Raw genomic sequence first — 24,203 nt, forward strand, 5'->3', positions numbered from 1 at the left:
GAGAATGCCGTGTGTGCAAAGCTGTAAGCAAAGCAAAAGGTGCCTACTGTGAAAAATGTAAAACATAAAACAAAAAAATGTAGATTTATGGCTTCAGTTTTCAGACTTAGAGCCTGTCTGTCTTTTAGAGAGTCCTAAAACGTCCAGATGAGTTAGCCTTTCTGGTTGCTAACAAGTAGCAAAATGAGACGCCTGAATTTGGGATAGTGTTATGTCTCTATATTTATCTGGGACTAAATAAATAACCATTTCAGTTAGTGAAATGGTTAGCATATTTCCTGTGATTGCATCAAAAAAAAAAGGGAAAAAGTAGCATCAATTTGAGGAGATCATCTTGCTGAACAAAACACGCTAAATATTTTTATTTTCCACAAAGCCTATTCGCTGCAGTAATTTGAAAGCCCATTGCATTTGTTTTTATCAGGAACCAGGACAATGCTAATTTCTTAACTTGGCCTACAAAACAAGAAGATTTAAGTAAAGATCTGCTCCATAGGGACTATATTTAAGATATTTCAGAAAGCAGATCCCCTTCACATCACCAAGCTGTTCAGTCTCTTCTGCCTGCACAGAAATACTGAACTGCATGTAAAAGCAGGAGCTGTAACCTGCGCGTCAGTCTCACCAGCTGTGAATCGAGACACAAACGCTCATCAGCAGCACAAATGTCCTCAAGGAGAGCAGCGGCTTCAACTTAACATCTTACGTTGCTTTATTGTAACCCCACCTGCTTCAGCAGCATTTTTATGTCAAATCATAAAATGACTTCAACCCAACTATTGAACCTAAATTCATTGAACCCACTTTTTGAGGCAGCAAACACATATATGATTCCAAGCTAAACCAGCTTCAAACCAGTACAATCATCATTACCAGTCAAATGAAGGAACTAGTTGGAAGTGTGGAGGTGCCTGAATAGATGGAGCGCGGTGAATTTGTGCATTTGTACAACATCTAATTTTGGTTCTTTATTCAGTTTAGGTAGCTGGTTAGTACTCGCAGTGATTCCTTGGCTTAAAGTTTCACTGCGGCACTGAATCTCACCAGTTGTCAGTAATTTTTCACAATCCCCGGAGAGCGCCCTCGTCATTTCTGTCAGCCTCCCCGTGGCTATGCGGGGACAGGGAGGGCTGTCAAACTGTGCCTGCCCAAGAGCGCCTTTTCACGGGTTGATGAGTCATAATAAGGGCTGCCCAGGTGGTGAAAATGAGCTGTGTGTGTGTGTGTGTGTGTGTGTGTGTGTGTGTGTGTGTGTGTGTGTGTGTGTGTGTGTGTGTGTGTGTGTGTGTGTGTGTAAACATTTGCAGAAATTTGTTCTTCCTTTAGTTTTTCTTATTGAACATATTTTTATTGCTGTTTATCATAATTTTTGATCATGTGAAGTCAATCGTGTGTGTGTGTGTGTGTGTGTGTGCCCATGTGTGTGTGTGTGTGTGTGTGCGCATGAAACAGAGAGAGAGAGAGAGAGCGAGAGAGAGAACGGGAGTCAGTGGGAGGGAGAGGGAGAGGGAGAGCCGAGCGGAGTATTCACTCCGGATCTTGGGGATTTTGGAGTCTCTCTTCTCGTCTTCTCTTCTATAGAAGTGAAAGTCGGCTTTAACTCCGTTAATCACTTGGGCAGATTGCCTGTAAGTCCCGCTCTCTGGATGGAAAAAGGCTGCTGCAAAATGAGGGCTCTGTGTTTGAACTTTGCCATCACCTGTCTGTGGCTTCTTCCTTCATCAGTGAGTAGATCACAAACAGCCTCTGCTCCAAGTATGAGCTCTATGGAGACTTTACTTCCATGCAGATTTTCTACAAATATGTATTGTTGACAAGTGCCTTATTATTGCATTTATCCATTTATTTCTGTCACTCTTTCTCATACTGCAGCACTGTTGCCGAATCAGCCATTAAAACTGTTACAATTGTAACTAGTTTTAAAAGATAACTTGACATGGTAACATTGGCATTTTAAGAAGCAGATAAGAATTTTATTGACTTACTAAAGACTTGAAGGGATTCACTGATTTATTTTGGACTTAAATTTTGTGAAAGTGTTCTTTCTAGGAATGAAAAATGGTCCCTTGCTCTGAAGTGACTTGCTTTTCTACTTTCAAACTCACGACTGAAGACGTTTCCATTGTGTGAAATTGTCTTGGCACTTCATCAAAGTTGAACCTTCTTTCAGATGAAGTTCAGGCTAGATGAGCACATACCGCTATCACATTTTAATTTTCTTCCAGTCTGGTGGTCTCTAATTCTCTTTCGAGCATAATTGTAATTTAATCTGCTCTAATGTCTTCATTGTAACTTTCTCAAGTGCGCTGCATGAGCAGCCGACTGCATCGTCTGTAACTTTAGTGTTTAAGATGTCAGGTGAAAACCCTCAAAGCAACCTCATTTTGTGCTTTATTACTTGAACTAAACGACTGCACGGGCTGTGTCAGGTTGAGGAAGTTTTATCACCCTGGGGCTTAAAAACATTCTTACTTCCTTTTTATTCCCTTTTTGGTTAAGTCGTGAAAAAAACTGACACATTAAGGATCTTTTTAGCCAGTGGCAAGAATTCCTTCTCTCAGTCCTTAAAAAAAAGCAAACACTCCTCCCGGGCTTCTCGGTTTTGGTTGGAGTTTTTTTTGGGGGGGGGGGCTTCTGCAGGTACTTTTGCACACGTGTTGTGCTTGCATCTATTCCGCCACTGTTGCTCAGTTCCAGTCACCGTGCTGGCATCTTGACACTGAGCCAGTGACATCGCTGTCACACTATGGGCTCCAATTAGGGTAGGTGAGAACAGCATGTAGCTGGAGCTTTGGGTTTGTAACAATAGGCACAGCTGGAGCTCACTTGGTTACAGGAGGAAGGTAGAGATTGGCACACAGGGATGGGGTGATTCGGGGGGTGTTCTGCTTGTTTGTGTAAAATAATGATATCCTGGGAGCTGTTTATTTAGAAATCTAGGTGAGATTAGCCCTAAACCTCCATCTGCCTTCAACACATAAACAGAAACCAAGTCCTGCACAATGAATGTGCACAACTTTGTGCACAACTTGTGTCTCTAGAGGCACAAGAAAAGCTTGTCCCATCTCCCACAGAGCATTCACCATTACGCCCAAGCTGAAGTGTTTATATAGAGAGAAAAGTGTCCAATTAGTTTTTATCCTTAACTCATTGTGTAACATCAGTGTTTTACGGTTTTGTATATACAGTTCTCTTATTGAGACATAGCTCTACATGTCAGCTGTGCAGTGAAATTTTGTTGCCTGAACATCATTTGATTTATTGGGATTTGTGTATCTTAATACACACAGCAGCAGGTGGTTGCTTGGCTTATGATAAGCTGCTTCATCGGTATGAAGATGTATTTAGTTTTCATGGTCACACTCTTATATTTTTGGAGTGGTATTTTTTTTTTAAACCAAGAGGGACATTCAAGTGGAGTTAATTACTGTATTTCTCTGTGTTACTGATGTCTTCTGCTCTGTGTGAGCTGTATGAACTGTGGCGCTATCACAGAAGCCAAAATATTTAGAATCGGAGCAATTAGCAGCATCAGATTGGTTTTATTTCCTACAAAATATATTTAGAGTGTGTTTCTCCAGTGCAGCGGAGTTAACACTGTGAGAGGCAGATTAACGTATAATTTTGATGTGCTGGTTTTTTTCACATAATCTCCAGGCTGTTCGCCAATACTATGTCGTCTTGTTTGACTTCGAGGAAAGGCCAATGAGATACCCTTATATAGTGTCAGGGGCAAAATAGGACAGTAGAAGGAAGGAGGACAATGTGGGTGGAAATGATGAATACAATGGATAAAATGAGAAGTCATAAGCTCTCTCCTAACAAGATGCATCCAGGTGAAAGCTTAATCCCTGTTTCATTTCAAGTCACAGTCCAAATGAATCTAAGATTAGAAGCTGGCATATTTAAGGTAATGAAGAGGAGGAGGAGGAGGAGGAGAAAGGTTAAAGATGGATTTTTAGTCCATTGAGACAACTGAGGCATGTTTGGTGCAGAAGGAGCTCAATATGGAAATATGCTTACCCTTTTCATACATCAGGCTGTAAACTTTTATAATTTTATTCACTCTTCAGCAGTGGCCTGTCATGTTTCTCCCTATCTCAGGCATATTGATCAATCAGCCTATAGACTGTCCATTACCAAGGTCGTGCTGAAACGGGGACTGAAAGTTTGAAAGAGGGAGTGAGAGAGGATGGAGAGGCAAATTAAAATGTGTTAATGGCAGTAAGACTGGGACTGTGTTTGTGGTATGGGTGCGTGCGTGCGTGTTCCTCATTACTGTAGTCCTTGCCTGAAGGAGATAACCTATTGATCACAGTCAGTTTCAAGTCATTCTCATTGCGGGGGCCCAGCACATTGAAGGATAATTATTTAAATCGATTATGTGCCATTATTATGGAGTAGCTACAGTCAAACTGTCCTTCATTTATGTCATCCAGGTGATCAAGGTTAAGTTTTGTTCCTCATCTTTCTTGTCATTTTCTACAGTTCAAAACTAAAATCCTGCAGCAGAGGTTTGACTGTATTTAATGTTGACAAACATGACAAAGATGTTTTTCTGGGGTTACAATTGATATGATAAAGCTCTTCTAGTCGTCCCTGATTGTAGGTAGGTATGATGAATGTGGAGGGTCGTAGAATGTTCCCAGATATATAACAAAGAAGCACACTGGAAGCAATGACATCTTGGTGAATCAAAACATAACAAAGTTAATACTTTAAATGAATGGAAAGAATTATAAGTGAGAAATTCCTGGTTAGATAACTTTGTGACTTGTCCATATGCATTACATTTGGTTTACTTGCTGAAATTCTTTCCCCCATTTTGCACATGTAATAAAGAGATCCTTTTCTAACATGCTTATGAATGTGAATGCCAATGAAAATGTAAGATTTAACATAAAAACACTGAGGAAAATCTGTAATGAGACAAGGAGAGAATTTCAGCTTCAGAGAAGATATGTGAACATGTCCTTTGATGGAGAGACTTTAAACTGTAGATGAGTTCTTATACAAACTTCATTGCACACTATTTTTGCATCACAAGGATTTGAAGAGATTAAATATGAAACTATATAAGTAATTTGTCCACTGTTGTGTTTGCACTTTATGTGTAGTTTCATTCTGTGTTTTCAAGTTTTTGTTTTTGTTTTTTTGTTTTTGTTTTTTATCAGTATAACAAAAAGCTAATTTTAGCATGCAGCTGCAGTAATATGTGACTAAAAGAGATCTGATTTTAAGATATTGGTGTCTCTCTCTCTCTTTCTGAAATATCAATATCTATACCAGTAGAAAAGAGTTGGATGAAATTTTACATGTGGTGCTTTCCAAATTAAAATAAATAAAAACAGAAGAAATGTGGCTTTCCATTACTTGGTATAATATACCAATTACAATGTAGGTGCTCCAAAATCTCACATTCAACAGTTTTTCTGGAAAAATGATCTGCACATTTTTTTAATAATTTCTTTGAACGGTTCTTTTCCCAGGGTGGAATAATTGTACAGCATACATTTTTTTAATGACTTTAAAAAACAAGTATTGGTGCACAAGTTTTAATTTATTTTCGATTTTCCCTATCCACACGGGGTCAAATGTATACATGCACATCCCTGAGCAGTTGCACCAGTTGCATTTGGTAGCCACCAACAAGCTTCTGGCATAATTCTGGCTGGATATTTGACCGCTCTTCTTGGAAGAAATGGTAGAATTAATTTAAAACAGCTGTTTTTTTTTTTTTTTTAAAAGGACCTGGCTTTTAAGCATAGTCCACAGATTTTCAGTAGAATTGATCTCGGGGCTTTGAGAAGGCCATTCCAGAAGCTCAGTGGGTCATTTCTAAACAATTGCAGATTCCAGGACCATCAGTAAATACAAGTTATTCAAATGTGTCACCACTTTGCCAAGATCTGGAAGAAGACCCAAACTGTTACCTTCAGATGAGAGGACATTGTTCAGGATTTTCAGGAACAACCCAGAAGGCTCAAGTCTGCTCTGAACTGGAAAGTACTGAAACATCACCCCCACTGTCTACAGTGAATGACATTTTGCATCACTATGACCTGTGAGGGTGCTGGCCAAGAGAGAAGCCCCTACTTCAAGGTTGAGACCTTCAAGCTTGATTGAAATTTGCAGCTGCCCACATGGACGAGCCAAATACTTTCTGGAGAAAAGTTTCATGGTCAGATGAGACAAAGATTGACCTATTTGGCCACAATGACAAGAGGTGTGTTTGGAGGAGTAAAGGTGAGGCTTTCACACCAAAGAACACAGCACCAACTGCCATAGCATGGTGGGGGTAGCATCACGGTCTGGGGTTGTTTTGCTGCCAGTGGTACTGGTACATTACACAAAGTAGATGGAATGATGAATAATAAAGTCATTAAAGTCGTATGCTATACAATCATTCCACCCCCCAAAAAAAGAACAGTTCAAAGAAATCATTAAAAGCCACAAATTACCCCAACATTCATGCCCGTGATGAGCATTTGTAAAGTTTTGACCATAACTGTATGTAAGCAGGAAAATAAGCTATGCCTTGTGACAATGGACAGTGTTTTCAAAATCATGTTTTCTTCTCTGCAGGTCCAAGAAATATCCAAGAAACTGGAATTTCAGAGCCAAGAGTGGGGTGAGGGAGGAGGAGGAAGAGAATATGCTGGTGGAGCAGCACTGAAAGTTAAACATATCTCCAAAGATTTACAGATCATCTCCACTAAACACAAAACACCTGCTTATGGCTCACTTGGCCCATACGGTTGGCCTCAGAATTTCTCACAAGCCCTAGATCAGTATCTGTACCGTCCTCCTCCCAAAGCCAAACCTCCTGCTAAAACGTCGCCGAAGGCCAAGAAGATCCTGGGCTGGGGGGATTTTTACTTTAATGTGAAAACAGTGAAATTCAGCCTCTTGGTGACAGGGAAGATTGTGGATCACATCAATGGGACGTTCAGCGTCTACTTCCGCCACAATTCATCCCGATTGGGGAACATATCCGTCAGCATCGTTCCACCTTCCAAAGCTGTGGGATGGGAGGTTCTTGATCCTGCAGCTCAAAGTGTTCACACTAAAAACTCAGTCCTGCTTCCAGATCTGATGTCCCAGTTGCCAAGCCCCCCTCAGTCCACCAGCTCCACTCCTCCTGAGCAGCAGAAGCAGCAGCAGGACATGATGATGGTGACTGAACTCAACTGCCGGATCGAGTACCAGAGAACCAACCGGTCCAAGAAGACCAAGCCCTGCATGTACGACCCAGGCCAGACATGCTACTCAGAAAACACCCAGTCCCAGGCAGCTTGGATCTGTGCCAAACCATTTAAGGTTATATGCATCTTCATCGCCTTCACCGGCACGGATTACAGGCTGGTGCAGAAAGTTTGCCCAGAGCAGAACCAGCAGCACTTTGGATGACAGATTCTGAGACATGAAACACTGACTTCTCACACATCCTTCAAACATCCTTCAGAATCATATGTTCAGTTTTCAAAACACTTTCAACATAAAGATACATCGTCAGCCCGTCAGTGAGTGCAGTTTGAGCCAAAACTTGCATTAACTTTTTTTTGAGGATTTGAGTTTTTTGCAAGCTTCGCGTTGTCTGAAAGCACACTCATCAAAACATTAACTCAGATTGTGACTTTGTTCAGAGCTTTAAGAATTTTACTTTCTGATTATGCATTAATCCAAGTTTTCATCCAAAATTTGACCTGTACTCTTAATTTCTTAACTTAAATCAAAGATAATATTGTGTATGTATCTATGTTTAGGGACAGAATCATGTGTAGGTTTTTTTTTAGAAAACACAGACTGACTTCAACTGCTATTTTTACTATAAAATTTTCTCTATGCCTGCTCGTTTTGTGAAAGTTTCCTACCCAAAAAAGCTAATCCAGAATGAGATGAAATGGATTATTTACTGTGGTAGCCATTTTTATCAGTGACACAAAGTACACTTCCAGTACCTGGCTACCATCCAGTGCTGATTTTACTTTCACCCTTTGTACCTGGGAAGTTTTCTGCTTTCCTCTCAGCTGTTACAGACATGCTCTGTCTGACATTACGACAAAGATTACGGGTGAGTACATTTTGTTTCATTCAGCATAGATCGTTTTTAAATTACATGCACTTCTGTCTGCTGTAGAAGACCTTTTCACTGCATGTAAGAATAGTTGTAAATAAATCACTTATCACTGTAAGTAGGCCAGCTTGTCACTGAAAGTCACTCCAACCCTGATAAAAATGTCTGGTTTGAAGATTTTTTCCTTTGTATTTTTGAATCCAAAAAAGAAACATACACTACTGCCCCAGTTTATGTTTTTTTGTTGAAAGAAAGTTGACTGCACAGTCTGCGCTTCATGCAAGACTTATTACACTCAAGGCTTAGAAAACACAGTGAATACAAAAGATGAAAGGAGACTTACTTCAACACATGTTTATGCTTGAACAGTAATCTGTCTATTAGGCCAAAGTAACACATAGTTGCATAACTATCACGCAGGCACAAGCTGGTTTCAACTAACAAGACCCTCATAACTGAGCCCCTGCATGTCTGACCAGCCTACATTTACACATTTTTCAAGGTTTTCCATAACTGCGCCACTGAATAACACATTTGTTTTTTCTTTTATTTAATGGATTGTTTAGAACATCAAAAGGCTCATTATTCTAACTCCCTTGTTTACAAACCCCTACTGCAAAGTATTATCATTTTGAGTGATGAAAGTGTTTTTGCAGACGCTTACTCTTCATAAGGGTTTCAAAAGACACCAAAGGAGGAATAAACAGCAACAAAAACAAGACCCCCCACACCCCACCCCAGTAACCTTTTTTCACACTGCAGACAATTTAAAGCACAATGGAGAGTTGCATCATACCCTACGAGTTTTTTTTTAATTCACTACTCTGAGAAGTTAAGAACAACAGGTTGCAAGAAATACACCATGTTCTCCCCGGGGTACTTACTAGTGAACAGCTTTACAATCATTAAAGTTTACATTTATCCACTGACTGAAATTATTCCTGTGTGTTCCTTCACCAACTCCTGTGCTGCAGCCCCTTTTCCTCAGTGGTTCAGCATGTTTGGGCAGGCAGAGGCAGATAACTGCAGAATCGTGCAGAAGATGCCTCAGCAGCACCGACAGGTGGACAGGGCAGGAGAGCTTGGCTCAGGATGATCCAGAGATATGGAGTCTCCTGCAGCAGGAGAAGGACAGACAGTGTCGGGGACTGGAGCTCATCGCATCAGAGGTTAGACCCATTTAGATGAAAGAGAAGGAAATGTGATCCAAGTGTCATAGGAGATTAAATAAATGAAAACAAAAACATGAAAGGCTCCATTACACTTTCTACACACAAAGTGTTAAATCTTCAGTAAATCTTGAGTGGAAAAACAACATGTTATATGTGTGATTTTCCTCAGCAGGCTGCTGAGGACAATCAAAAGTGGCTGTTTAAATGTTTGCTCTGTGTCTTGCGTCACACATAATCTCTGTGCAAAATTAATTCTGGAAAGGGAGGTGTGTTTGACACAAACTGTGCTGTTCATTGTTAAATTACAGTAAAATACAGGCAACTAAAATTGCCAGCATTAAACTGTTATCTCTAAGTGTACCTACTGTAATCTTTAATGACAGTTTCAAGAACAAATCTTATGGAAATGTGCTGTTGGCTGTGCAAGCTTTACAGTATAATATTGCCAGCTATTTGGCTGCAATTATACTGCTATTTTTGTTTTCCTATTCCATAAAAGTATACTGTAAATTATAAGTGCATGCTCTCTGGCCCATTTACCCCGATATCAGATTTGTTGTTATTCCACTCCTTGGAAAACACAGTTTATGGGAATCCTGGCATGCTAAAAAAAAAAAAAGTCAAAACACTGGATATTCAAAACTCCAAGAAAATGAGCACTGCCTGGATGTGATTGATCACTGGTCTTGGTCATGGTGGCTCACTGATTAACCGCATCACACATACACAACAATCAAAGTCTACATTATTGATATGAACATACATACTGATGATTTTGTTTCCCTCATAGGCCCCGGCATTTACAGAGTTCAAAGAACACTGCATTAATATACAAATTTACTGTATTTTTAGAGCAATTTGTTACAGTGTGCAGTATTTACAAAATAAGAATCTCAGGTGGGCTTCCTGTTTTCCTCCTGCTTGTTTGTTCCATAGATTATGTTACAGCAGGCCAGTCAAAAGAAACACCAGCCTCATCAGTCTCTAAGTGCACATTCAACACTAAGAGCTTATTTTTTTGGCCAGCCACAGCAGAAATTTGTTTTGCACCACAAATTTTGTGCAAGGGCTGCACACCCCACAGACTTTACAGTATAATACTCCACTGAGTTTAGTCTGAACAATGTTTTGTTCTTCAGTGGAGGACATTTGTCAGCAGTGAAATCTCAGATTTGTAGTTTCCAGAATTGAACTGTTTTCTTCAGTGCTCACTGAGATTTCCAATGCACCCCACCAACTCCTTTCAAGTCAGTGATTTTATCTAAGTGGAAGCTGTGGGAAAAGATGGGAGTTTTCATGCTTTTATTCTCCACCAATTATGCATCCACAGCGCTATCACGCACAATGACATCTGAAAGATTTTCATCTTCTTATACATGTGCTATCAGTCATTTGCCGCTGCAAGCTGACTCCCAGAGGAGAGACCCTGCTTTTTTTTTTTTTTTTTTATCTTCAGGAACATAGTCAAATGATCCCATTAGGTTCCCCCACTGATTTCTTCCATTGATCCCTACATTTTAAGCTTAGACAGAGAAGGAGGGATAATCATGTATATGTGTGTGTTTGTGTGTGTCAAGATAGTATTTTAAAATGTCATGGAAAGAGATTTATGTCACTTGGGGGACTAGTTTTAAACCCCAGTGGAATGATTGAGGGATCCCTGAACAGTGACAGGTTTAGTATAATAACAACCCAGAGGGGGCGGCTGAGGAGGACAGAGAAGGAGAAAGCGAAAGACAGTGAGAGAAGATAAGCTGAACTGTGAGTGGGAGAAAAAAAAACTGAGACAGGGAAAAAAATTCATTTGCATTCATTTCATTTCCATAGCTCGATCTCTTTTCTGACATTTGACACAGTGCTGAACTTTATAGGGATTCAGTGCTAGTTAGATTCTTCTATATTCAGCCCTTAATATGACTACAGTACCTCTAATGCACTCAGATTTTTTTATGGAATCAAATATAGCTCATTTGTAGCTTACACAAGAGGCCTTTGAAAGCATTTGGTGCATTTTTGTTGTAATGAATATTTGCAATTATTTGCTTGATGAACTAAATGCATCCCAGATCACTTCAGACTGTGTAACACTGGCTGGACCTTGCCGACAAAGAGCAGGGATGTTCAGTCACCATAGGTAAGATAGAAATATACAGTGTGGATCTTGACACTGTTTGTTTGTCCTGCCAGAACTTCTGCAGTCGTGCAGCTCTAGAGGCACAGGGCTCCTGTCTGAACAACAAATACTCTGAGGGATACCCAGGGCAAAGGTAATAAAGATGATGCACTTCCAAAAATATATTGATTTAATCATTAAAACTATTTTCAGAAGCCAGTGCATGAAGTTTCATGAAGTTTCATTTTGAGGAAAATAGGCTTGAAACAAGAAGGTTTCCAATTTTACTTCCAATATAATTCCACAATATGCAATTCTGTACCGTTCACATAGCATATATTCCAGTACAACCCAGTTTGAAACAGTATAAAATGATCCTAAACTAAAACAATATGATACGATACAATATAAAGGGTACTGTAAGATTCAGTTCAAATAATGTGTTACAAAGGTATACAATTCTGATGCAATATAATAAAATATAATATGATATGCATGTTGTACAATCATATGATTCTATGAACTCTAAGTACAGTAGCTAAGTAGCTTTTTTGTCTTTGTCAGATACTATGGAGGTGCAGAGATTGTAGACCAGATTGAGCTATTGTGTCAGAAGCGTGCGCTCTCAGTCTTTGGTCTGGATCCCAGTCTGTGGGGCGTTAATGTTCAGCCATACTCTGGATCCCCTGCTAACTTTGCAGCCTACACCTCTGTACTGCAGCCTCATGACCGCATCATGGGCCTGGATCTGCCTGACGGGGGACAGTGAGTGCATATTTTACAGTTTGTTCATGGTAGAGAGGCTCAAACAGAGGACTTTTTCATTTCTTTGCCATCGCTTATGTGTAACAGCTTGTCAAAATGTAAAAAGAGCAACACTGTAATTTTATCTAAAATCCTAAAAATGTTACAAAGAAGATAGATATCGGGTTCTAAATCTGGGAGAGGTGAAAGGTGAGTGGTTTCTAATAATGGGATATAACAGTATATACCATTCAACTTCTTTTAAATGGTATCAGTCTTGTTAAGATCTCACTATATGAGAAGAAAAAAAGAATGAAAAAAAAAAAAACCCAAAATGACTTTTTTTTTTTTTTTAATTCTTGTAAAAATGCTGTTTTAGGGCTTAATATGCATTAACGTGAAGGGCAAGATATCAGTATCATGAGACTGTTCTCTTTTAAATGAACTTTAACATACACAATATTTCATATATTTAGCATAAAACAACACAAAATGGAATAATACTGACAACATGAGGTCACACTACAAAACAGCGGGGGGGGGGGGGGGGGGGTGTCTCTCCTAAAGACAACAACATAGTAGCACATTATATGGAAGTTCTTGTTCACATAAATTCACATGCAGGCTGCAGGAACTACAAATGCATTCATATAAACATGCTGGTCATATAGAAAATAAACTCAGATAGGTCAGAACAAGCACCTGCTCATCTTCTGCAGATGAACAGTCTGAATTAATCTCATTTATAAATCTATTGTTTCATTCACATTTCAGCCTTACCCATGGCTACATGTCAGACAACAAGAGAGTCTCAGCCACCTCCATTTACTTTGAATCGATGCCTTACAAGCTGGATGTAAGTAGTCTGCAAATAGAATTAAGGGTGTAAAGAAATGATCCAGCTAAAGAGATACATATGAGAGTGTAAGCATTTCTTTCTCTCACCTGCTCCTGCATTTTCCCAGCCCCAAACAGGTCTGATAGATTATGACCAGCTGGAGAAGACTGCCCGCCTTTTCAGACCCAGACTTATCATAGCAGGAACCAGCGCCTACGCCCGTCTCATTGACTACTCCCGCATGAAGAAGGTGCCTCACTTAATAATAAATACAAAAAAGTGTACCAGAAACATTGTAAGAGCTGTAACCTTTACCACAAACCAGATTACTGAGTTTCTGAAGCATGAATAGCTAATTGGAAACTAGAAGACACTGAGAAAGTAGTTTGTACAATTAAACAGGATTTGAGGATTAATGTTGATCTGTGTGTTTCAGTTGTGTGTGGAGCTGAATGCCTACCTGTTGGCAGACATGGCTCATATTAGTGGCCTGGTGGCCACAGGAGCTGTTCCCTCTCCTTTTCAGCATGCTGACCTCGTGACCTCCACCACCCATAAGTCACTGCGTGGAGCAAGGTAAGGGCCTGAACAATAACACAAATTAACCATTAGGTGATCACAGAAGTGTGTTGATAGTGGCCAACTCAGGCAAGCACTTGATGAGATGAAAAACAGCTTTCATTGTCACTGTGAATGCAACATGATGTGAAATTGTGTAATTCAACACATTTACAGCTAAGCGTATTTGGTTGTCCTTTCTCCACTCTGCAGGGCTGGTCTGATCTTCTACAGGAAAGGTGTGAGGTCTGTGGATAAGAAAGGCAAAGAGGTCCTCTATGACCTCCAGGACAGGGTGAACTTTGCTGTGTTCCCATCACTTCAGGGAGGACCTCACAACCATGCCATTGCCGGGGTGGCTGTCGCCCTCAAACAGGTCAGGACATGTGTTTTAATTTTTAATATTCAGCAATATCCCACAAATGTAGTTAGGAGAGAAAATCCTCAGACAGAACAGCAGCGTAAGTTCAGTAGGTCCGGATATAATTTCTGTTTCTGCAGGCTTCCACTCCCATGTTCAACAGATACATCCATCAAGTGCTGCTGAACGCCAAAGCTATGGCCGATGCTTTGCTTAAGAAAGGCTATACCCTGGTGTCAGGTACCGAGTGGCTCTTTGATGTTGAAATAGTATATTTTTGCATTAAAAAACATAATTTCACACAAATTAAAATAAATGTAAATATTTTTTGCATTCTTTCCCTGACTATGAAATTAGATTCAGCATCTAAACTAGGTGTGCATTTCTATCTCTCAACTACCTGATGCAATTGCTTTTGGATCACTTTGCATTTGTTTCAGCCTAATTTGCATTCTGTTTTTATAACTTTGGAAAAGTTCACTTACGCTTCACTTGACAGTTCAGTGGAAAAAGCCAATCAGAGATTTTAAGATAGCAGCTATATCTCCATGAAGGCTTGAAGGGAATTTCTCATCAGAAACATTTCCTCAAATACAAATTCTATAGATCTCCTCCTCCTCTCAGGTGGAACAGACAACCACCTGGTATTGGTTGACCTTCGACCTCGTGGGATGGATGGTGCTCGAGCTGAAAGGGTCCTAGAGCTGGTGTCAGTCACAGCCAACAAGAACACCTGTCCTGGAGATAAGAGTGCCCTCATTCCAGGAGGACTTCGACTTGGTACTCCTTTTAATAGATGTACAGGTTTTGCAGAAAGTGTTGTAAAATTTAGTAATCTAGGAAAGAGTTGCAGGAATGGAGCTTGTTTGGACAGAATCTGTCAGCCAGTTTTTCTGCCCATATGGTGCTGAACCCTTTCTTCTCACTTGGAGTGCCTGCCTCTGTGATGTGTCTGTGTTTCCTGCTGCCTGTCTCTGTATTTCTTATCGCTGGACTGTCATTCAGTCTGTCAGCATGTCTCTCAAACCAGCCTCCTCTTTATCGCCTGTATTAACAACAATCAAACCGGTGTTTGTTTGTTTTTTAATTAATCTGACCATCATTTTTTCTGTCGCTTTCTTGCAGGAGCTCCAGCTCTGACCTCTCGACAGTTTAAGGAGGCAGACTTTTCAAAGAGTAGTGGACTTTATTGATGAAGGGATTCAGATTGCACTGGACGTGAAGAAGAAGACCGGTGAGAAAGTTTTCTCTCTTTTGTCAAACCTGTGATTCACAGAGTGAGAGCGGTGGTGTTTGGGGGGTTTTGTGTACAGTAGCTTCACCACTGTGACATGTTGTTTGCTTACAGAGACTACTGATGCTTGATTAACCCTTGATTGTGTGTTCAGCAGTCATTATTTTGCTGTGCATAATTTATTAGCTGTGAGGAGGGTTCAGAAAAGAAGTTCTTTTTGTTTGTTTTTTGTTCTTTTTTTGCTTCTGTGTCTCCAAACAGGAAACCTGGCTAGCTTCAAGTCCTTCTTGCAGGAAGACCCAGAGACAGTGTCACGCATCGCAGAGCTCCGCCAGCGGGTGGAGCTATTCGCCAGGCCCTTCCCCATGCCAGGATTCACTGACCATTAGAAAAAAACACTGAGAGAAAAGCTGTAATGGTGAAGTAACAGTCCTCTGAGTTCGGTAGTGGGGGTTCATAATGTTGCTTTGGTAGGAAACATTACTTCAGGATGCTGCCAGTTACGATTTAATCCCAGTACAGCAACACTAGTTATGTGGTACAGTGTCACATTTATATGTCAATGAGAAGCATTATAAATGCCAGCTGATCTGAAAAAATGTCTGATAACTGCTCTAAAATAAATAATAAAAGTCACAACTCACTAAAAAATGACACCTAACAACAATAATTCAATTTATAACACTGCATTGCTCACTTATTCTAGCTGTGACTGTGTTATTATGGTGACACTTCAAATTCCCACTTTTAGCATTCATAAGCAGCATGTAAACATTCATTAACAAAATATAACAGTAGCTATACACGATAATGTAAAAATACAGACATTTAAAATGTTGTCATTATTATTATTGAACCCTTGATTTAATGAGGTAGTCTCATTGAGATCGAGATCTCTTTTTCAAGAGAGACCTGTGTACAAAAATACACACACAAAAAAAAAAACCGAGACAAACAGCTGCATAATAAAAGGACACATTACACACTATAGACACTGTAAGAAAACAAGTGCAAGACTGCAGATAGACAAACACAACCCATTAAAATGTTCCAGTGAAATCAGAGGATGCAGCTTTATAGCTTTTTGTATTTCATTCTATTTATAGGCAGCAAAATATTTAAATCCAGTTTTTCCAAGTTCAGTGTGAACAAGAAGTACAGCTAGTGTTTAAATATCCTGCATCCTAACATAGGTGAAGGTATGTGTTTTGACAGATAATTTACTAGTAAACAGTATACGTATGGTTGCATACAGCTATGTTATAGAGTGGATTAATAAACACTACAATATACAACTCATAGTGCTAAATAAGTAAATTTAAAGCGAAGTGTTCTCTAAACGTCTTGAGGCTCCTTATAGCAAGTGACTGATAATAATGGGATACTATTCACTTTTTAGCAGTGTAACCAATTTAGCTGAACAACTTATACACATCGACTCATAAAATGAACTTTCAGCCTTCTCAGCATCTAAACTGATTTGATTTGTTATTGGTTTGTAATGATTAGGTTGGTAGTAGTGATTATTTTCATAAAATGGTATTCAATAGGAATTTAGAGTTTAAATGTTACACAGCAATGGATGTTAACTGCGAGTCAACATCACTTTCTGGAATTTGTTTTCACCTTCTTGACAGGGCCAAAGCCAAGAAGGACCCTGTTTCAGGTATTTTTGGCATTTGGTTGCTAGGTCTGCTTAAGAGCTCTTACTGACATCGGGCTTGTCCCGCACACTGGGAAACTCACAGCAGCTGTGGTTCAGTTTACACCCACAAATCCACAAACACGAAAAGAAAACAGTAAAGTAGCACAGGCATTTCAAAACAAGCTTTAGATTTTTTTTTCTGTGTGTGTGTAGCTTGTGTAGTTTGACTTCAACAGAAATGATTTCTGAGGAATGTATAATATATTAAATAAATCTTTTAAACTGCAATAAATGATCCTGAATGTTCCAATGTTTTTGTTGTTGTTTGTGTTTTTTTTCCTCACCTGCTGCTATTTTGTATTTCACTGAGCAGTGGATGATTTATGTGTATTATCCCAAGAGGGGAAGGCGTCTTCAGTTTCTATAAACACTGATCCATGTATAGCTGCTGGAATTTCCTCTGCTCATGTCCTCTCACTGTTTACTTCTGGGAATAGTCAAGAAAAAGAAAATAAAAGCTGGTCCCCAAACTTGTCAGAGCTTCACGCTTAAAAAAACAACTTTGGACTATTTCATTTGTTTCATTATACTTCAGATATGGATGGATGGATGGATGGATGGATGGATGGATGGATGGATGGATGGATGGATGGATTATTCAGTTTGACTGCCTTTCTCAGTTGGACGCTGATATTGTTTTCTATGGAAGAATGTCTTCATGACATGATGATTGAAACCACATGTTCCCCTCTCTGAAGAACTGTTTAACTGGACCTATCATGCTTTTTAGGGCCATAATTCTTTGAACAAACACAGTATTTTTTTGTATTTTTACAAAAAATGTTACTTTTTTGTTTATTTTAGATATAAGTTTGAAATTAAGATAATAATTGTTTTTAATACTTAAACAAAAATCTTTTGCAGTCAATGACTGCCTGAACTTTAGAGCCCATGGACTTCACCAGATGCTGTGTTTCCTCCCTTGACATACTCTGCCAGGTCTTTACTGCAGCCACCTTCAGTTGCTGCTTGTTTGTGGGTTTTCTCCACATTCAGTTTTTGTCCTCAGTAACTAAAAAGCATGCTTTATTGGGTTGGGATTTAGGTGACTGACTTGGCCATTGAAGAATATCTCATTTCTGTGTCTTGGGATGCTTTTGCTGTATGCTTTGGGTCTCACCCATTTCCTCTGTAAAACAACTGTGTTTATCAGTTTTGCAGCCTTTGCTTGAATCTCAGCAGAGTATAGCCCTGTGCAATTCACAATTCATCCTGCTACTTCTATCAGAGGTCGCATCATCAATAGACACTAGTGACCCCCATTCCACTGGCAGTCATATATGCCAGTGGAATATATACAGTTTAACCTGCTTGGGAGAGGGTTACTGGGTTCCCACCCAGGAGCCAGGTCTGGGGAGGGTACTCGAGGGAGTGTGCCTGGTGGCCCAGGCTTTGGCCTGTGGAGTAGACAGCCCAAAGAGGAGACATGGGCCCAGCCAGGCGCAGTGTTTGTTGCGCAGCAGCAAAGGCCTGGCATGAGGGCCTGGCAGACTGATCCCTGGCTGTTGAGGCTGGCCACTGGAACAGGGAATGTCACCTGTCTGGTGGGGACGGAGCCTGATCTAGGCATTGAGGTTTAGAGGATACCGACAGTGCACAGCTTGGGTTCTGAAACCAGTCTCCTGGAGAGGGGCTGGACTCTGTTCCAGTCAGGAGTTGCCCTTGATAAGAGGCAGCAGGCCGGGGTGGGTATCCTTGTATCCCCTCGGCTTGATCTGAACTTGAGTGGTACTCTGCTGTTGGACTTCTGTGCAAACAACAGTTTGTCCATAACAAATACCATGTTTGAACACAAGGATGTCCGTAAGTGCACATGGCACCAGGACACCCTAGGTTGCAGGTTGATGGTCGATTTTGTAATTGTATCATCAGATCTATGGCCATATGTTCTGGACACTTGGATGAAGAGAGGAGGTGAGCTGTCAACTGATCACCACCTAGTGGTGAATTAGATCAGGTAGCAGATGAGGATGCTGGACAGACCCTGACACACCAAAACCTATAGTGAGGGTGAGCTGAGAACACTTGGCAGAGGCCCCAGTCCACAAGATCTTCAACTCCCACCTCCAGCAGAACTTTGACAGCATTCCGAAGGAGGTTGAGGCCACTGAGTTCAATATAGACCATGTTCCACACTTTCATCACTGAAGCCTCCCCACAGAGCTGTGGTTGCAACGTGGTTGGTGCCTGTCGTAGTGGTAATTCCCAAACCAGGTGGTGGACACCAGAGGAAAAGGGAGCTATCAAACTGAAGAGGAGTCCTATTGGGCTTGGTTAGCCTGTGGAACATTGGCGGTATCTGATGGAAGAAGAACGTAGCTTGAATGTGGGAGGAGAGGGTCGGTGAGGCCATGGAAAATACTTTCAGACTGCCTCAATGCAATTCTGGCAAACCGTCAGGCGACTCAGGAGGGGAAAGTGGTGCTATAATCGCAGAGTGTATAGTGCAGGTGAGGGATTGCTTACTTCAGTTGAGGATATAGTTGGGAAGTGGCAGGAATACTTAGAGGACCTCCTTAATCCCACTGACACATCTTCTGTAGAAAAAGCAGAGTCTGGGGACAAGGGACCTCACCCATCAGTGGGGGTGAGGTCACTGAGATAGTTAAACAGCTCCTTCGTGGCAGGGCCCCTGGGGTAGATAAGATTTGCCCTGAGTTCCTCAAGGCTCTGGATGTTGTAGGGCTGTCTTGGTTGATATGGTGGGTGGTTCCCATCTTTGAGAAGGGGGACCAGAGGGTTTAACCCAAGTAAATGCAGTTTTTATATGATGATTTTAATTTATTAAGGTAAAAAAGCCATCCAAACCTACCTGGCCCTTTGTGACAAAGTAACTGCCCTCTAAACGTAATAACTGGTTGTGCCACCTTTGGCAGCAAGAACTGCAATTAAACATTTGTGATAACAGGCAATGAGTCTTTCACATCACTGTGGAGGAATTTTGGCCCACTCTTCTTTGCAGAAATTATTTAATTCAGTTTGTTTATTTGTTTGTTTGTTTGTTTTGCTTTGTATTTTGAAGCTATTCAGAGGTGGACTTACTGGTATGTTTTGGATTATTGTCCTGCTGCCTAACCAAAGTGTGCTTGAGGTTCAGGGCACAAACTGATGGTGACATCCTCCTTCAGGGTTTTCTGGTAGAGAGCAGAATTGATGGTTCCATAAATAACAGTAAGTCATCCTGAAGCAGCAAAGCAGCCCCAGACCATCACACTACCATGACCATGCTTGACTGTTGGTATGATGTTCTTTTTGTGAAATGCTGTTTTAGTTTTACAGCAGATGTAACGGGACTCAAACTTTCTAAAAAGTTAAACTTTTGTCTCGTCAGTCCACAGAATATTTTCCCAGAAGTCTTTGTGTCATCTAGATGTTTTTTTGGCAACCGTGAGACAAGACTTTGTGTTCATTTAGGTCAGCAGTGGTTTTGCCCAGAATCTTTCTTATTGTTGAATCTTAACTGAGACAAGTGAAGCCTGCAGTTCTTAAGATGTTGTTCTGGGTTCTTTAGTGACCCTCTGGGTGAATCATGGATGTGCTCTTGGAGTAAATTTGGCAGGCTGGCTGCTCCCAGAAAGGTTCATCTCTGTACCAAGTTTTCTCCATTTGTGGATAATGGCTGTCACTGTGGTTCACTGGAGTCCCAAAGCCTTAGAAAGGACATCTATCAGTCTGGAGAATGATAAATGTCATTATTACTTTGTTTCTCCGCTGTTTCTTTAGATTGTGGCATGATTTGTTGCTTTTTGAGATCTTTTAGCATACTTCACTTTGTCAGACACGTAAGTGATTTCTTGATTCAGGTGGTCTGGCAGTAATCAGGGTGTGGCTCCTGAAAGGGGGCAAATACTTTTTCACAGCATTCTAAGTCTAATATTAGTAGTTGAAGCAATAAACTCATCCGGATATTATTTATTGAGGGTATCAATCACGGGAGCAGTAAGGTAATTTTCCCTATTGACTTCTACACAACCGGAAGTCTTTTTGAAGCGAGATGAGTCTCCCCCTGCTGGCCATCAGAAAGAATACAGGTCGACTTTATAGACGCTACAACCAGCTTTTTTTTTTTTTTTTTTACAGATGATCTGTGTACATAAACACCTGCCAAAATACCCAAAACTAGTAGTACCTTCTATTTTTTATGTTTCTCCAGGACCATGTTTACTATGGTGACACACAGATTCACAGGGTCGAGGCCACATTGTCACAGTTGCTAACTGAATTGTTTGTCTTCTCCACATTACATAATTCTAGTAAACACTGACACTTTATAATATACTTGAGAAGATGTGAGCATTATGTAACACCAGAATCCTTAACTGTCCTTACTAAAACTTCAGACCTTACATTTCTGTTTATTTAAAAGCTTCCTCTCCCACTGTTTCTCTGTAGTTACATCTTTACCCCCACAGACACATAAAAAGAGCTTGCCGCCTATTTCTGTCTCTCTGGGCTGAAAGGTTATTTCATTTGCGATGTTTATTTATTATTAAGAGAGGATTTCCTCTGTGACACAAAGTGCTTTAATAAAGCAGCACTAAATGAGCATCAAACACGAGGGTCTGTCGCTGCCAATTGGAGCATTAAATATTTAATTTACAGACAAACTGAATGGACTTTTGTTTTGAGTCTTTGTGTCTTCCAGTGTTTTGGGTGAAGCTTATTGCTTCAGTTTCTGCCAGAGGAATGTGTGCCCTCCATAGAGACCAGGCAGCTGATTCCCAGGTTAAAGGTCAGGGATGTTCTCAGCTCTGTCGTCAGAAAAGACACACAAACAAACCCGAGGAGATGCAGACACATGCACATACAAGCATCACAACACAAAAATAACAACTCATCTGCCTCATCTCTGTGCCTCTTTCTCATGACCTGACAGCTCCTGTGGGTTTGTGTGAAACCGTTTGACCCCTCGTGTTGTGTCGTTCTCGGTCTCCTTGTTGCTGCAGCAGTTCTTGTGATGTTCAGAAGGAGGAGAAATTTTTTGATGTTCACTATTCTTTGCTCTGCCTGCTTGGTTTTTTTTTGTTTCATTACTGGGGAACACAAAATTAATGTGATTAATGTTAGCTCAGAGTTCAGAGAGTTTAGTTTGTTTGTTTTGTAAAAGGATCAAAAAGAGTCTGACCTTTAGTCAAAAAGGCTAGAGATCTCATAAGAAATTAATTTTTTTCAATCCATGTATGTTGAAGTAATAATGGATTCCCCAAAAAGGTCCTTCAGTTTTGTATTCATCTTACTTTTCTTTGCTTACAGAAACAACAAACATACATATAATAGGAATGGAATATATGGAGTTCAGTAAGAGCCAACGTATGGTTGTGATTGAGATTTGGTTTCTCTAAAATCTGAACTTGTTAGCACTGTAAATTTCAGTTTGTGTGCTTGTTCATCCACCATCCACTCTCTTTGACGACAGATGTGAGTTTGATAATGTTTTGATAATGTAATGCTGCACTTTTGATTTTAGCATATTTAATATGCTCAGTGATGCTGAAACCCAAGAAAAATTTCTTTAAGTGAACAAAAATCTCTTCTGTTTATAATATGGAAGTCATACTACTTTTATTATAATTATTATTATTTGTTATTTATTAAGACCTTGTTTAAGATTAAGTCTGAGGGACTTGTATGCAAGCCAATGTTACAGCATTGTGCAAAAGTCTTGACCCAACCCTTGTTTCTTTATCTTTTGCTTCTAAGGAGCCAGACTTTCATGTAATCTTTTAAAGTCTGGCTCCTTGGAAGCAGAAGATAAAGAGCAGTAGTTCTCCAGGTTTTCTGAAGGTCTTTCAAAAAATTTTCTTTGTACACTGTCTGCCTTTTCACTCATTTTCAGTCCAATCATTGTACCTGACCATTTTCAGAGGAATGTTTTTTGTTTGTTTGTTTGTTAAGCCAACCATAAAAAAAGGCTCCCAACTTTATGAAAAATGCTAAATATAACACAGTTTGACAGGATCAAAATAGTATTTTTTGCACCAACAAGGTGATTCCCAAAGAGCTAGTTGGAATATCTCAGTATGGTGTGCAGTGTGTCCTTAAAAATGAAAAGGAACCGGACAAGTGGAGTAGAATAGAAGAAGTGTCAGGCCTAAAAAACTTTCTACAGCAGATGAACAGTATCTGAAAGTCATGTCCTGAAGAAATCCAGCAAAAACCTGACAGGACCTGAGAAATGCATCTGACCCTTCAGCTGATCCATCTGCTGTTCACTGAAGCCTCATCAGAAATGGTCTCAGTGGAAGGGAGGCTGTCAAGAAGCCATTCTTAAGGAAGGGAAACAGGGAGAAAAGCTGAGGTATCGCACATTACACAAGAACTGGACTAAAAATCAGCAATAGGTCTCATGGAGTGATGAATCCAGACTTGACAGTTTTTGGTTCAATCCATCATCAATATGTGCAGAGGAGATCAGGGGTGAGGTGCAACAGTGAGTGTCTGCAGCCATTTGTACAACACAGTGGAGGCTCTGTCATGGTTTGTGGCTGATGAAATTATCAATACAGAAAAGTACCATCAAATTTTGATCCACCATGCAATACCATCAGGAAAGCTGGAAACAGCTTCATTTTTCAGCATTCCAATGTTCCCAGACACATTGCTAACATGTTAAAAGCATACCTGGATAGAAAAACACACAATAGAGTGCCATCAATCATGGATTGGCCTCCCCAGAGCCCGGACCTCAACATCACTGAAACAGTGTGGGATCATATTGACAGAGAACAGAACAAATGGCAGCCAACATCCAAAGAAGAGCTTTGAATGTCCTTGAAGAAGCCTGGAGAACTATTGCTGAAGACTGCTTAAAGAAATGATGAGAGCTGCCTGAGAGAGTTCAGGCTGTGCTGCAGAATAAAGGTGGACATACCAAATACTGACTTTCAAGTTTGTTATAATTGTACACGCTCTGTGTTTCCATGTATGTTCACACATGTTTAAATAAATGACTGCACCTATTTATCATTTTCCTAGCAAAATATAAAGAAATTATTATGAGGGGTGGATTAAGACTTCTGTATGTCCAGATAGAAATTTGACTATGTGTGTAGTGTGCATGCTCAGGTTATACATCAAAGCCATGCAAGAGGAGGGCTGTTGAGCATCCTGCCATAGCTGTCACTCATCAAAGACACTGAGCTGCTGTCACACACACTGGTACACACAGACAAACACAAATTCAAATGCACCTGCACACATTAAATGTAGCTGCAAAAGCACTAATCAGGCTGTAGAGTGACAGCTGCACTGCCAACAGATGGATCGGTTCCATCAGAGTTCCTGATTGTGTAGGTGCGGAAATAGATCTGTATCTGACTCAGTTCCATGCAGGTGTTTGAGGAAAGTCACCTGTGTATGTGCTAGAACATTCAGTGGCAAAAAAAAAAAAAAAAAAAAAAA

At 40.3% G+C, this 24,203-nt stretch overlaps 1 protein-coding gene and 1 pseudogene across 1 annotated transcript; both read left to right on the forward strand.

Moving 5' to 3' along the window:
• Nucleotides 1-1,548: 1,548 nt before the first annotated feature.
• On the forward strand, nt 1,549-7,451 carry LOC115783734 (neurexophilin-2-like). The gene is made up of 2 exons (XM_030734702.1): nt 1,549-1,724; nt 6,586-7,451. Exons 1-2 carry the CDS (start codon nt 1,647-1,649, stop codon nt 7,408-7,410), a joined length of 903 nt encoding a protein of 300 aa, XP_030590562.1. The 5' UTR covers nt 1,549-1,646; the 3' UTR covers nt 7,411-7,451.
• A 464-nt stretch (nt 7,452-7,915) lies between these two features.
• Nucleotides 7,916-15,672, forward strand: LOC115782863 (serine hydroxymethyltransferase, mitochondrial-like; annotated as a pseudogene).
• Nucleotides 15,673-24,203: the final 8,531 nt, after the last annotated feature.

The sequence above is a fragment of the Archocentrus centrarchus genome, chromosome 7 (genome assembly GCF_007364275.1).
Source record: "Archocentrus centrarchus isolate MPI-CPG fArcCen1 chromosome 7, fArcCen1, whole genome shotgun sequence".
In the NCBI taxonomy this organism is placed as follows: domain Eukaryota; kingdom Metazoa; phylum Chordata; class Actinopteri; order Cichliformes; family Cichlidae; genus Archocentrus; species Archocentrus centrarchus.